Below are 15,145 nucleotides of genomic sequence, written 5' to 3'. Positions count from 1 at the left end.
AAAATTCATAATTTACATTAATGGCTTAGGTAAATAATGGGTACACGATGAAGTCAGTCAAGCAGGTAACCACTTGCCCACTTAACAAGAACCATTACCACACAGATTGGGCAAGTAGCTGTTCAGATGAATCAGAGCTTTCTAGCTGCTCCTGTTACTACTCCCTAACAGACCAAACATGGTGGTGACGAGTTTCAGTTAGGCAAGTAGGAGAGTTGTTCATTACATACATACATTTAATTTGTTCATCAATCCCCCAAAACGATGGCTACTTCCCTTAGTTTTTAATTCATGGCCACTCCAGAAAGAACTGCTATAAATAATTTCATACATTTAGGTCTTTCCTTGATCTCTTTGGGGTAGAGGCCCAGTAGTGCTGTCTCTTAGTCAAAGGGCATATGCAGTTTAGTAAACTTTTGGACAGAGCCTATGTGGGAATTTGTATGGCTTAACTATGCATACTTGTTACTAGAATGCCCTGTCCTTCCCCCAAGGGAGGGAGAAAAAAATAGATGCTTGCTAACTGGAAAAACAAAAGAGAGTGTTGTACTCTCTTATATTAAAAATTGGGATCCTACCATATTTCCTTTCCTCTGAAAAATTCTTCAGATTGCTTCCAAACTTTAAATGAACAATGTTCAAGAATTTCAGAGTTGGAATAATATCACTAATAACAGAAAGCACATTACACATACTGTTTCATTTGGTCCTTACAATAACTCTATTGTCTTAAAAGTAGTTAAATGACTTAACCCAGAGTCACCAAGCTAAAAAGTGTCTCAGGAGTTTGAACCTAAATTTCTCTGACTGCAAAGCCAATGCTCTTTCTATTACACCATGCTACATCTCAAAGGACATTCCACTAACAATGGAAGACAATGCTTGTTAGCCTGCCTTCTGGTTTGACACACACTAGGAAAAGAAATTATATTACGACATATCTGACAAGTATTCAAGACTAGGGTCTTTGCTTAAAGGCCTCTTATCAGAACTCTGTCCAGATGTAGTCCAGTGCACTTTTGGACAACTCTGATCATTATCAAGTTGTTCCTTATATTGAGCCCAAGTTTACTTCTACCACTCTTTGCCCTGCTCTTTGGGACACTAAGAAGAACAAAGTCAATGCTTTCTTTCATAAGACAGCCCTTCAAATACTTGGAAAACAGTCAGTGTGTGTCCGTAAGTCTTCTTCTCCTTAGGTGATCCATCCTATGTTTCTTCATTTCACGTGGGCTTGTGATCTCTAGCTCATGTTCATGGATCATTTTAGAGAGTATATAAAGCATTCTCTCCAATGCATGCCATACAATTCTGATTATAATAAATAGAGATGCAGAGTATGAGAGTAAGAAACTCAGGCAAGTTCATTAATCATTTCTTTAGCATCATTTACTTGTGATTCTAAACTTACTTATGTTTCTATTGTGTCTTCAGAACAAGGCTTCCCTGAATCATGTATAAAATATATTTTAGAAAATAAACCGGTCTCTAACTCTCTTATAACACAGGTGTGTTTGTGTGTCTAGACACATGTATATTTACATGTGCTCTGCCTATGTTCTTATCCCACCCCTCACCAATCTATCCGAAGAACCTTACGTGGAGTTCCAGGGACTTCAAACTCAGGTCTGCAAATGCATCTCCGAGTTGCCTTTGAGTATGTATCATCTGGTAGAGCTGGGAGGACAGTGTTTGAGCCAGTTTCAATATGTTTTCATATTTTCTCTTGTTTTCTCTTAATATATCAATCTGAGCTTCCAGTTCAAGGTCCACTGTTCTTGAGCCGCGGCCCAGCTTCTCAGAGATAATTTGACGAGTACACTAAACGTAGAGAGAGACTTCATTTAGAAAGAACATTTAATGACGTAATAACTCCAAAGATACACATGTTACAGCGTGGGGTGTGCACCCTTCTTTGGCTTCCAGAGAGCTAGCTGCAGCCTTATGCAATCGCCCCTCCCAAGGTCAGAATGTATACTAAACTGAGAAGCGTATCAGGACTCAGCAAGAATGTTTACTGAGCAAGTCTCAACTCTTACGAATCTGAATATTTACATCTGTTTTCAGACAGTGTTTAGAGTGGGCTAGCTAATTATATTCTGTCAAATAACATTTACTTCTCTTGGTGAAATCCAAGTGTTAGTTGTTTAGTAGATTCTAAAAACTGTGGGGGATGGTGCCAGGCTACGGAGAGTCATGAATGGTAGGGAAAAAAAGGTGAACTTTACTGAGGAGACAAGGAGGCCCTGGAAGTTTCTGAACAGGAATTGAGATGGTCACAAGATCCAGAACAGTCCTGACTCTGGCCCATACGACCTGTACTTCCTTTATCCATCTGCTTCTGGTGGCTCATTTGCAGAATGGGAGGCCTAGACTCCATGGGCTGAGGTCCCTTCCACCTCTAGCTCTAAGATTGTATGAATTCAAAGGTAAACAAAATAAGGTCAAGAGAAGGCCTTTTCCCACCTGAGCCTGGGAAGATATGACTATGTTTTCAGGCAGGTAGGAAAGAAGCCAAGGAGAGAGAGAAATTAGCAGTGCATAACTGGATAATGGTTGACTCCTCTTTTGTCCTGGATACCATCTCTTCTGAGAAAATTCTCCTGGTTCACCTCCTATCTGTTTGGCTGCTCCATCTCAGCTGCCATTGCTGGCTCATCTTTTTTTTTTTTTTTTTTTTTGGGCAGGGCAATAGGGATTAAGTGACTTGCCCGGGGTCACACAGCTAGTAAGTGTCAAGTGTCTGAGGCCAGATTTGAACTTAGGTCCTCCTGAATTCAGGGCCTGTGCTTTATCCACTGTGCCATTTAGCTGCCCCCCTCTGGCTCATCATTCTTATCATCCCCTTAACTGTGTGTCTATTTTTTTCTTTTTTTTTTTGTGGGGCAATTAGGGTTAAGCGACTTGCCCAGGGTCACACAGCTAGTAAGTGTTAAGTGTCTGAGGCTGGATTTGAACTCAGGTACTCCTGAATCCAGGACCAGTGCTCTATCCATTGCACCACGTAGCTGCCCCCTGTGTGTCTATTTTAAGGCTAAAAAAGACCGAAGCCCTCGATGCTTCCTCATCTCTCCTCATCCATTCCCCAGAACTTCTCAACATCACCACCCATTCTCCTCTCCTTCCCTCTGACCACAGAACATCTCCTTCTCATTAATACTAACTCCCTCTACTAAAGTCTTTGACCTCATTCCCTCATGCTCATATGATTACTTTTCACTAAGGGTAATTCCCTGAGGCTTTGGTCGCATTCCCTCCTGTTCTCTAGGATCATGCACACTGGATTTGAAGTCTAAGGATCTGAGTTCACATCTCAGCTCTGGTACTTGTTACCTGTGTATCCTTGGGAAAGCTACTAAACCTCTTTGAGCCTCAGTTTCTTCATCTGTAAAATGAAAGAAATGGACTCGATGGTCTAAATCCTATGATCTCCCTCTCTTCCCCTGCCTTTTCCCCCTTCCTCTCATTCCCTCTCCCCCACTGGCTCTTTCCCATATGCCTACAAAACGGTCAGGTTTTTCCATCCAAAAATAGAAAAGTTCTCTCAATCTTCCGACTCCCGTATAGAACCTGTCCCCATATAGGTACATCCAATCTTTCCATTGTCTTATCCTCCTACCTCTTCAAACCCTGATTATCTAACTTCTGTCTCCTCTACTGTTTGTTCTTTCAAAGGTCACCAATGATCTAATCATCATCTCCTCTCTGAAACATACAGAATACCCCTATCTACTATATGCTTTCTTTTTTGCCTTTAGACAAACCCTATTTTCCTGTTGTCTATTTATCTCTCTGGTTCTTCTTCACTAGATTCCTGTCCTATTTCTAATACCTTATGAAAGGTACTTCCCAAGGTTCTGTATTTAGCCCTTTTCTCTCTACTCTTTTCCTTGACTCTATCACTCATTTTCTAGACCTTCAGTGCAGATGACTTCCATGCTAAATCTACAATCCTGACTTTCCTTCTGGGTTCCTGACCTGCACTTCTTTTTCTTTAAAAAAGTTTTATTTATTTATTCATTCATTCATTTATTTTTGAGGGCAATGAGCGTTAAGTGACTTGCCCAGGGTCACACAGCTAATAAGTGTCAAATGTCTGAGGCTGTATTTGAACTCAGGTCCTCCTGAATCCAGGGCCAGTGCTTTATCCACTGAGCCACCTCGCTGCCCTCCCTGACCTGCACTTCTAACTGTGCAATGGTCATCTCCCCAGAGATGTCTGCACACTACAAGCGCAACACATCCCAAAGTGAGCTTATTTTTTTTTCTCTCCTTAACCTAGTTACTCTTTTGATCTCACTATTTGTGAGTGGTATTACCACAGGCTCAAGTGCTTCACATTAAAACTTTGATGTTATCTTTCTTACTAGTCTCTTCAGAATCCCAGATCTAGACAGCCAATAAATCCTGTTGATTCTACCTCTGAAATTCCCCCTATTTCCCTCTCCACTTTTCTACTGCCTTACTACCATTTACCTAGATTAATTTTAATAACCAAAAAGATCTTCCCACTTCTACTCTCTCCCTTGCAATCTGCCTTTTATATGGAAGACGATTCTTTCTCATGGTGGGAAACTAGGTGACTCACTGAATAGAACCCTGGAATCAAGAAGACCTAAATTCAAACCTGGCCTTAGACACTTATTGGCCTTAGACATGGTGTTAGCCTTAGTTCCTTTTCTGTAAAACGAGCTGGAGAAGGAAATGGCAAACCACTCTAGTATCTCTGCCAAGAAAACACCAAATGGGATCACAAAGAGTCAGACTGAAATGACTGAACACAAACCTTTCTCGTGAACTAGAGGTGATGATGTCACTGATCCTTCAGAGGTTGCCAACCAAGTGAAATTCAAACTCCTTTGCCTGGCATTAAATGTTGACAGATATCTAGCATACCCTCCCTTCCTACATTTATATTATAATTCAATCCATTTATGCTATGCTGTAGCCAAAATAGATTGTTTTCTATCCCTTAAACGTACCTAGAACTTTATCACTTCTGATATGGACCACACCTGGAATGTCCTATTTATATTTCTTTATCTGTTGAATTCCTGTGCCTCTTCCTACATAATTTAATTGCCTTTAATTGCCTCTTCCTACATAAAGCCTTCTGTGATTCCCATATTGGTAATCATTTTTCTTGGACTTTGGAAAGCACTTTATTTTGTACTTCTCTAATACACTTAATGATTTATCACCGTATATTGTGCTTGTATGTCTTATCTCCCTCCTTTTAGAGTGTCAATTTCATGAAGGCAGTGGTCATAGTATATATAAATTTTATGTCATCCTAGTATGGTGTTCTACTCAAGGTAAGAACTAAATAAATGTTAGCTGAATTGGAATTCAATATGAATGAGTTTTCTGGTAATAATTCTGCTGTAAACCGACCAACACCTTCTGGCACATTGCTTGTGGTAGAGGGGTTTGCGAAATGGTTCAGTGAAACTATAAACTACACTATGCCATGCAGGGTTACCCATGACAGACTGGTCATAGTTCTGAAAAAAAGGTGATTCACTGAAGAAGGAAATGGCAAACCACTCCAATATCTTTGCCAAGATATTGCCAAGAAAACCCTATGGATAGTATTAAAATGCTAAGATATGATATCAAAAGATGAGCCTCTCAGTTCGGAAGGTGTCTAACATGTTACTGGGGAAGAGGGAAGGACAACTTCGAGTAACTCCAGAAAGAATAATGCAGCTGGGTCAAAGCCTAAAGAAAGCTCAGCTGCAGATGTCTAGTGGTGAAAGGAAAGGCTGATGCTATAAAGATCAGTATTGCATAAGAATCTGGAATGTAAGATCTATGAACCAAGGTCAGCTGGATGTGGTCAAAAAGGAGATGGAAAAATTAAACATTGATATCTTAGGTTCCAGTGAACTTAAATGGATGGGAATAGGTGAATTTAATTCAGGTGATCATTATATATACTACTATGGGCAAGAATCCCTTAGAAGAAATGGAGTAGCCCTCAGGGTCAATAAAAGGATAAACATAGCAGTACTGGGATATAATCTCAAAAATGAAAGAATAGGGGCAGCTAGGTGGCGCAGTGGATAGAGCACTGGCCCTGGATTCAGGAGGACCTTAGTTCAAATCTGGCCTCAGACACTTAACACTTACTTACTAGCTGTGTGACCCTGGGCAAGTCACTTAACCCCAATTGCCTCACAACCACCCCCCCCCCAAATGAAAGAATAATATCTGTTTGACTCCAACACAAACTGTTCAACATCACACTAATACAAGTCTATACTCCAACTCCAATTAATTTTTTTTTAATGTATGAGGTATTTTATTTTTTCCGTTACATGTAAAGATAGTTCTCAACTTTTGTTTATACATGCTTTACAATTTCAGATTTTTCTCCCTCCCTCCCCTCCCTCCCCCCTCCCCTAGACAGCAGGTAATCTGATATAGGTTATATGTATATATCTCTATACATATACATATAGATATATATATACACACACACATATATATACACATAATAACATTAATCCTATTTCTGCATTAATCCTGTTACAAGAGAAAGAATCAGAGCAGTGATGCAAAACCTCAAAATAGAAAAAAAAAACAACAGCACCCAAAACAAAAGAAATAATATGGTTCAATCAGCATCTATACTCCACAGTTCTTTCTTTCTTTTTTTTTTCCTGGATTTGGAGATCCTCTTCTATCATGAGTTCCCTGGAACTCTTCTGTACCATTGCATTGGTGAGAAGAATATAGTCCATCACAGTAGGTCAACACTCAATGTTGATGATACTGTGTACAATGTTCTTCTGGTTCTGCTCATCTCACTCATCATCAGCTCACATAAGACCCTCCAGGTTTCTCTGAACTCTTCCTGCTCATCATTTCTTACAGCACAATAGTATTCCATTGTATTCATATACCACAACTTGTCCAGCCATTCCCCAATTGATGGGCACCCCCTCAACTTCCAATTCCTTGCTACCACGTAAAGAGCAGCTATAAATATTTTTGTACATGTGGGTCCCTTTCCCCCTTCCATGATTTCTTTGGGCAAAAGACCTAAAAGTGGGATTGCTGGTATACTCCAACTCAACAGTGGCCACCGGATAGGAAAAGATCAGTTTACAACCCAATCCTAAACAAGAGCAATTCCATCATTCCCCAATTGACAAATGGTTAAAAGATATGAACAGGCATTTTTCAGACAAAGTAATAAGAGCTATCTATAGTTATATTTTTAAAAAATACTCTAAATCATTGGTTAGAAAAATGCAAATTAAAACAATTCTGAGGTAACACCTCACACCTATCATATTGGCTAATATGACAAAAAAGGAAAGTGATAAATGTTGGAAGAAATCTGGGAAAATTGGGACACTAATTGCATTGTTGGTGGAATTGTGAACAAGTCTAAACATTCTGGAGAGCAATACTGTACTATGCCCGAAGGGCTATAAAACTGCATACCCTTTGATCTAGCAATACTACTATTAGGTCTGTATCCCAAAGAGATTTTTTTTTTTTAAGAGAAAAGGAGCTATTTGTACAAAAATATTTATAGCAGCTCTTCTAATGATGGCAAAGAATTAGAATTTGAGGGGATGCCCATCAACTGGGGAATGGCTATACAAGCCATAGTATATGGCTTGTATATGATCGCGATGGAGTACTATTGTGCTATAAGTAATGATGAGCAGGTTGTTTTCAGAAAAACCTTGAAAGACTTAGACAAACCGATGCTAAGTGAAGATTGCACACAGTAACAGCAATACTGTATGATGATAAACTGTGAATGACTTAGCTATTCTCAGCAATACAATGAGCCAAGACAATTCCAAAGACTCATGATGAAAAATGTTATCCACATCCTAAGAAAGAACTGATGGAATCTGAATGCTAAACAAAGCATACTATTTTTCACTTTATTTTTTCAGGTTTTTTTTTTTTTTTTGGTCTGTGTCTTCTTTCACAGCATCACTAATATGGAAATATGTTTTGCATTTTTTGCACGATTGTACATGTATAACCTATATCAGAAGGGGGGAGGGAGGGAGAGAACTTAGAACTCAAAATTTAACAAAATTAATGCTAAAAATTGTCTTTACATGTAATGAGGAAAAATAAAAGAATATTTTTAAAAAGCAAAGGACAAAAAACAAATAAAGGCAATGCCAAAGAATGTTCAACTTACTGCACTCACTTCACATGTCAGGAAGGTTATGCTTAAGATTCTGCAAGCTAGGATTCAGCACTATGTGAACTGAGAATTACCAGAAGAGCAGGCTGATTTTCAAAGAGACAGAGGAACTGCCAACAGTTACTGGATTATAGAGAATGCAAGGGAGGAGTTTCAGAAAAACATCTACTTCTGCTTCATTGACTACACTAAATCCTTTGACTGTGTGGCTCAAAACAAAATTCGGCAAGTCCTCAAAGAGATGCGAGTATCAGATTATTTTACTTGTCTCCTGAGGAACCTGTACACAGGTCAAGAAGCAAGTCAGAACCCAACATGGAACAACTGATTGGTTTAAGATTAGGAAAAGAGTACAATAAGGCTGTATATTATTTATTTAATTTATATGCAGAATACATCATGTGAAATGTGATCCTGGACAAATCAAAAGCTGGAATTAAGGCTGCTGTGAGAAATAACAAATATCTCAGATACGTAGATGATATCACTCTGATGGCAAAAAGTGAAGAATTAAATATTCTCTTAATGAGGATGAAAGAGGAGAGCATAAAAGCTGGTCTGAAGCTTAACATTAAAAAAACCAAGATCATGGCAAATGGTCACATCGCTTCCTGGCAAACAGAGGGAAAAGAAATGGGAAAAGTATCAGATTTTATATTCTTGGGCTCAAAGATCACTGTAGATGGTGACTGCAGCCATAAAATTAAAAGATGCTTGCTCTTTGGAAGCAAAGTTATGGCAAACAGCATGCAAACCATATGTAAACAGCATACTAAAAAGCAGACATCAAGCTTTCCAGCAAAGGTTCATATAGTCAAACTCATGGTTTTTCCAGTAGTAATTACGGCTATGAGAGTTGATCTACAAGGAAAGCTGTGTGCTGCAGAATTGGTGCTTTTGAATTGTGGTGCCAGAGAAGACTTTTGAGATTCTCTTTGGACAGCAAGGAGATGCAATCAGTCAATCCTTAAAGCAAGTCATTCAGGCTATTCACCGGAAGGAAAAATACTGAAATGGAAGCTTAAATACTTTGGTCATAAAATGAGAAGACAGGACTCATTGGAAAAGACTCTGATGTTGGGAAAGACTGAAGGCAAAAGGAGAAGGGGATGCAGAGGATGAGATGTATGGATAGTGTCATGGAAGCCATGAGCATGAGCTTGGACAGACTTCAGGAGAGAGGGAAGGACAGAAAGGCCTTGAATGCTGTGGTCCATGGGGTCACGGAGAGTTAGATGTACCTGAATGAACAACAATGACAACAGATCAAAACACATTTCCCCAATTGATAAATGAGCAAAGGATATGAACAGCCAGTTCTCGCAGGAAGAAATCAAAGCTATCAGTAGTCATAAGAAAAATAATTAGAGAAATGCAAATTAAAATAACTCTGAGGTCCTATCACACCCATGAGATTGGCTAAGATGATGTTAAAGAAAAATAAATGTTGGAGGTGATGTGGGAAAATAAGTACCCTCATGCATTGTTGGCAGAGCTGTCAACTATTCCAACCATTCTCAAAAGCAATTTGGAACTATGCTCAAAAAAGCTATTAAGCTGTGCAAATACCTTTGACCCAGAAATACCACTACTAGCTCTGTACCTCAAGAAGATTAAAGAAAGAGGTAGAGGACCTATTTGTACAGCAATATTTATAGCAGTTCTTTTTGTGGTGCCAAAGAATTAGAAACTGAGGGGATGCCCATTAGTTGGGGAATGGCTGAACAAATTATGGTATATGAATGTGATGGAATATTATCGTCCTGTAGGGAATGATGAAAGAGATGTTTTCAGAAAAACCTAGGAAGATGTCTGAACTGATACAAAGTGAAGTGAGCAGAACCAGAACAATTTACAAAGTAACAGCAACATTGTAAAGAGAACCAACTATGAAAGACTCAGTAATTGATCAACACAATGACTCCACCACAATTCCAAAGGACTCCTGATGAAGAATGCTTTCCACTTTCAGAAAGAGAACTAATGTACTGAGAGTACACATTGAAGCATATTTTTTCCTCTCTTGCCTTCCCCTCACTCCAGAACATGGGTAATGCAGGCATTTATTTTGCATGACTTCACATCTGTGTTTTGTATTTCTTGCTTTCTCAGTATGTGGGGGAATATGAGAATTTGGAACTAAAAAAAAAATCCTGAATTACAATAAAATAACTATAACTCAGATTTTTGGATGCTATGCATGCATTTGTTTAAAAATATTTTTTCAGTGTTAATTCTTGCAACAAAATTGCTAATTAAAAATTGTAATGTTCTAAGAGACAGCAAAACCCAAATCTTATTAATGTTCAAAAAATGTTGATGGCAATTTGATTTAACTTTCCATCTGCATTTAATTTACAAATTAAATTGACATTCCCTGACTACATCTCTACTTTAGAAAGGAAAATGATCAAAGAGATTAAAATTTTCAAAGGAATTTAACTCTTATGAATGTAGACAATGATAGGTCAGAGGCTAGTTTATTTAGCAGGGGGACAATAATTATTTTTAGAATAAATAATTTGGGGAGCAGGAAGGAATATGCTGTAGATAATAACATTTTTCCTGAGAAAAAATTGTTTTAAAAGATTTATTGTTTTTTTGTGACGACTAATATGGAAATGTTTTGCATGATTTCACATATATAATTGATATCATGTTATTTGCCTTCTCAGTAGATAGGGGAGGGACTAGGGGGAGGAAAGGAATTTGTAACAAAATTTTCTTCAAAAAACCCTCTTCAAAACAAATAATTAAAATTTAGCATGAATATATAAGGTAAGAGCTGTTTTATTAATCTTGCTCATTACCATACCCAACTAGAATTTTTTCGAGGCACTTCCATTAACGAGAGATAGATGAGGTTTTCTGTACAAAGGTCAAAGAAGCCAAGATTCAATGAAGAACTTTTTGTAGACAGGGTAGAGTGACTGTTGAATTAGTGGCAGACTATTACAGAGAAAGGTGGGAAGGAGGTCTAATGAACAAATGCCTTTTGTTTCCAGGAGACTGAGGAAGTGAGAAGAAAAAAAGGAAAGATTAAGATTCTGGGACACATCGGGGCAGCTAGGTGGCGCAGTGTATAAAGCACTGGCCTTGGATTCAGGAGGACCTGAGTTCAAATCCAGCCTCAGACGCTTGACACTTAACTAGCTGTGTGACCCTGGGCAAGTCACTTAACCCTCATTGCCCTGAAAAAACAAAACAAAACAAAACAAAACAAAAAGATTTTGGGACACATCAAGTGAAATCTGGACATTAGAGGCAAATTGTGAACTAATTTTAAGGAACTTGTACTTTTGAATGTATGTAAAGCAACTTTATCTATTGAAGGTCTACAAGGAATTTAAATGATCTGGAAAGAAGAACATTTTGTGTGGCCAGCTCAGAGAGACCTTGCAGGGTCCTATACTAGTTGCCTTTTGTAAAAGGAGGATTCACAACATCATTCATGGGCCCCAGCATAAGTCTGGTCACGTGACACATGAAGGAGGGCTTTAAAAAATATAAACTGATTCCAGGTATGCTTAAGAATTCAAACTGCCAACTTTAGAATGACATAGATCAGGGGCTTTTGCCTATTTACTTGCCTCTATTTTAATGTCCTGACAATTAAAAGAACAGAACTATCTGTCTTCTCACCTATAAGAAGAAGCCGTTGTATTAGATTCATTCTAGTTTCCACCTATTAATGTTATTTAGTTTGTCATGCTTTCCTATAAAAAATTAATTTTGGAGGTAATGGTGTGCAGAATGATGACAATAGTAATAAGAATACTTAGCATTTATGTAGCACTTTAATTGGCAAAGTGCTTTACAAATATCACCTCATTTTATCCTCACAACAACCATGGGAGGCAAGTGCTGCTATTACCCCATTTTACAGATGAGGAAATTGAGGCAGACACAAAAGGAGGGACCTGCCCAGGGTTACAGAGCTAACAGATATCTGAGCCTAAGTCTGAACTCAAGTCTTCTTGATTCAAGGTCCAGAGCTCTATTCATTGCTCCATTCTTCAGAATGATTAATTTTGAGAGAATACTGTCTCTCATATGCTTCCATTTTGATTGTCCTGAAGCCTTGTCTACATTTACTTAGATATTGTAGTATAAACATTATGACAACAGTTGTCTTGTTTGTATCTCTACTGAATCACTGTTACAAAGTGATACAATTCCCTATGGTACGTAAGTGACCTCAGTATCAACTAAGGGTTGTCTCTAACCATATTTTAAAATTTAATTTAATTTAAATTTATTTATTTATTGGTGAGGCAATTGGGGTTAAGTGACTTGCCCAGGGCCACACAGCTAGTAAGTATCAAGTGTCTGAGGCCGGATTTGAACTCAGGTCCTCCTGAATCCAGGGCTGGTGCTCTATCCACTACACCACCTAGCAGCCCCCATATTTTTTTAATAGCTATAGAAAACATGTGAAAAATAATCATGGCTTACATCAAAAATGGAAGCTGATTAAACTTCTCCCCTGGCAAAACTATTTATTTGTTTTAACTTACGTTTCCTACAATGCAACCCATAACTACTCTTTTGTTAGCTGGTTTAAAATTAAAAAAACAAAACCAAAAAACTTTATACTTTAAATTAATCTTGTCAATGCCTTTGATTTTATGTCATTTCTGAATATGTCCACTGCCCAATCTCCCACTGAATAAGCCCTTTCCTATAACAAAAAATTAGAAGGGGGAAAAACAGTTAAGCAAAACTGAAGGATGTAGATTGCCCAACAGACTGTGCAGTAGTGTCTCATACCTCACTTCTCTACCAGAAAGAAGGAGATGCTGCCTTACCTCTTTCTCAGGGCTATGATTGGTCAATACAGGTATTCAGTTAAATGTCGACCTGCTTTTTGATGTTTTCATTTACATCATTTTATTCCTTTTCCACACTATACTTCTGGCTTGACTTTACCACACATCGGTTTGCATAAGTCTTCTCAAGTTTTTCTGCCCTCAAATAGTTTATAGTACATTCTCCTGGGAGAATTTACCTATACACATGTAAGTTCTATGTTCTATGTTCTAAACAGCCTGCTTACCAAATGAACTTTTGTAAAGCAACCAGTTCGTAAATCTGAAGAGTATCTATGTCAAGAACCACAAATTATTTTGGCAGAAGTAATTTTATTGTATGTACTCATAGAGAGCACAATCCTTCATGCCTATGTATCCCTGTGGAGTACAAAGAAGGGGCCTTCACAAGGGCAATGAGACTGTGTATAGTTCCCTGCATTCCAAGGTAACATATGCCATACCATGTTTGTATTTATGTGTGACAAGCACTTACTGAGTAAGTGTTGACTCTATAGGCCCTACCTCCTTTCCATTACTGGCCCTGAAGTTGACTATGCTTGTGCTAATTGTATCCATTATGCTGGAAACACAAGCTTTGCAGTTATTTAGATGGTTAATGAAAATATATAATTCTGCTACAAAAATTACAAACCTTATAGGTGTTTAGGCTCCATTTTCTTACAAGCTCTAATTTCTCCATTGCAGGATTTTTTGTTTCATCTGCTAAAATAACTGGTCCACTTTTTTGCTGTATTCTCTGGTCACCTACACGATAATAACAAAATACATGTAAACATAAAAAGGAAAAATCCAATACTGATACAGTTTTATTTAAATTACTTAACTATGAGAAAAGAATTTTCTATAAAGTGAAGGTCTACAACTTGTTAAAATCTATGAAACCTTCCCATTGACCAGGAGAAGTAACTTCTATTCTACATATAAGAGAGCAGCTAAGAAATGCCAGCAAGCATTACAAACAGATTCTAATGCAAATTTTATATGCTGGCTGGGAAAGAGGAACTAAACTATGGCAAAACTTCATCGCCTCACTACTTTATATCTAACATACTAAATAGACCTCCCCTCCCATCTCACCCTCAAACATTTGCAAGCTTTAGCATACTGAGAAAACTGAGAGAATAATATTTCGATATCAAGAGAAAAATACTAGTTCTGGGCCTATTATTAACTAGTTCTGCCTTACCAAATTGCCTTGGACAGGACACTTAATCTCTTGAATCTATTTCCTCATCTATGACATGAGAAGGTTGGCCTATATTATTTCTATTGTTCCTTTTTAGCCCTAAATTCAAAGAATCTGTGCAAATTTAAATAGTCACAATACTATTTATTATCCACAAGAAATGTAGCAGGTAAAAGTATTATCTAGTCAAATACCTTTAACTGAGGGGGAATGGGCAACGAATAGTAAATGGCACACACACAAAAAAGGAAAACAAAACCTTAGGATTCTACACGAAGCCCTAATAATTACTCTTTAATCAAGTATTCTCACACAAAAAATTTTAAATGAAGGATTTGATAAACAAAGCTTGCTAATTATGGCAATGTAAAGAGTACTGCTTCAGCTCTAAAACAAACAAACAAAACTTTGTTACCAAATAATTGAAATAAGTGTTTGGAATGGACATTTTTATAAAAAGGAATTTATTTAATTAGTCTAATCAAAGGGAGAAAATAAGCACTGGTTCTGGAGTCAGAGGACCTAGATTCAAAATATGCCTCTCACACATTGCCCATGTGACTTTTGGCAAATCATTGGATATTCCTAGGTCTCAATTTTCTTATCTGTAAAATAAAGGATCTGTAGTGGATAGTCTCTGAGAGCTCTCCTAGCTCTAGACTAACAGCCCTATGATCTATGATTCCTATGCACAAAACACCTTGCAAAGGATTTTTAAAAAGAAAAATGAAGTACCCACAAACATTGAACTTGCCCCAAACAATCTAATGTTCAGACTCAACTCTTCTTACTGTTTTCCATTTCAAAATATTAAAAGAACACTAAGTATGTCTAAATTGTATATACAAAAATCTCATTCACAAGCAGATAAGGTAACAATTAAATTGAATACGTTTACAATTTTTTGAAATTGTTTTTCTCCCGTCTCACCTCATTTGGTAT

At 37.7% G+C, this 15,145-nt stretch overlaps 1 protein-coding gene across 2 annotated transcripts in view; it reads right to left on the bottom strand.

The window, feature by feature from the left end:
• Positions 1–15,145, bottom strand: part of ARFIP1 (ADP ribosylation factor interacting protein 1) — a 145,222-nt gene that overhangs the window by 69,600 nt on the left and 60,477 nt on the right. For both annotated transcript variants that reach the window (XM_043971841.1, XM_043971842.1), the window contains 2 exons: positions 13,649–13,761; positions 1,600–1,821 (listed from right to left, as the gene is read on the bottom strand). In XM_043971841.1, coding sequence (XP_043827776.1) covers positions 1,600–1,821; positions 13,649–13,761 — 335 coding nt within the window. The remainder of the gene's footprint in view (positions 1–1,599; positions 1,822–13,648; positions 13,762–15,145) is intronic.

Source organism: Dromiciops gliroides, chromosome 6 (genome assembly GCF_019393635.1).
Source record: "Dromiciops gliroides isolate mDroGli1 chromosome 6, mDroGli1.pri, whole genome shotgun sequence".
Taxonomy (NCBI): domain Eukaryota; kingdom Metazoa; phylum Chordata; class Mammalia; order Microbiotheria; family Microbiotheriidae; genus Dromiciops; species Dromiciops gliroides.
Note: the sequence above shows the minus strand (reverse complement) of the source record. Positions and strands in the feature narration are given on the sequence as shown.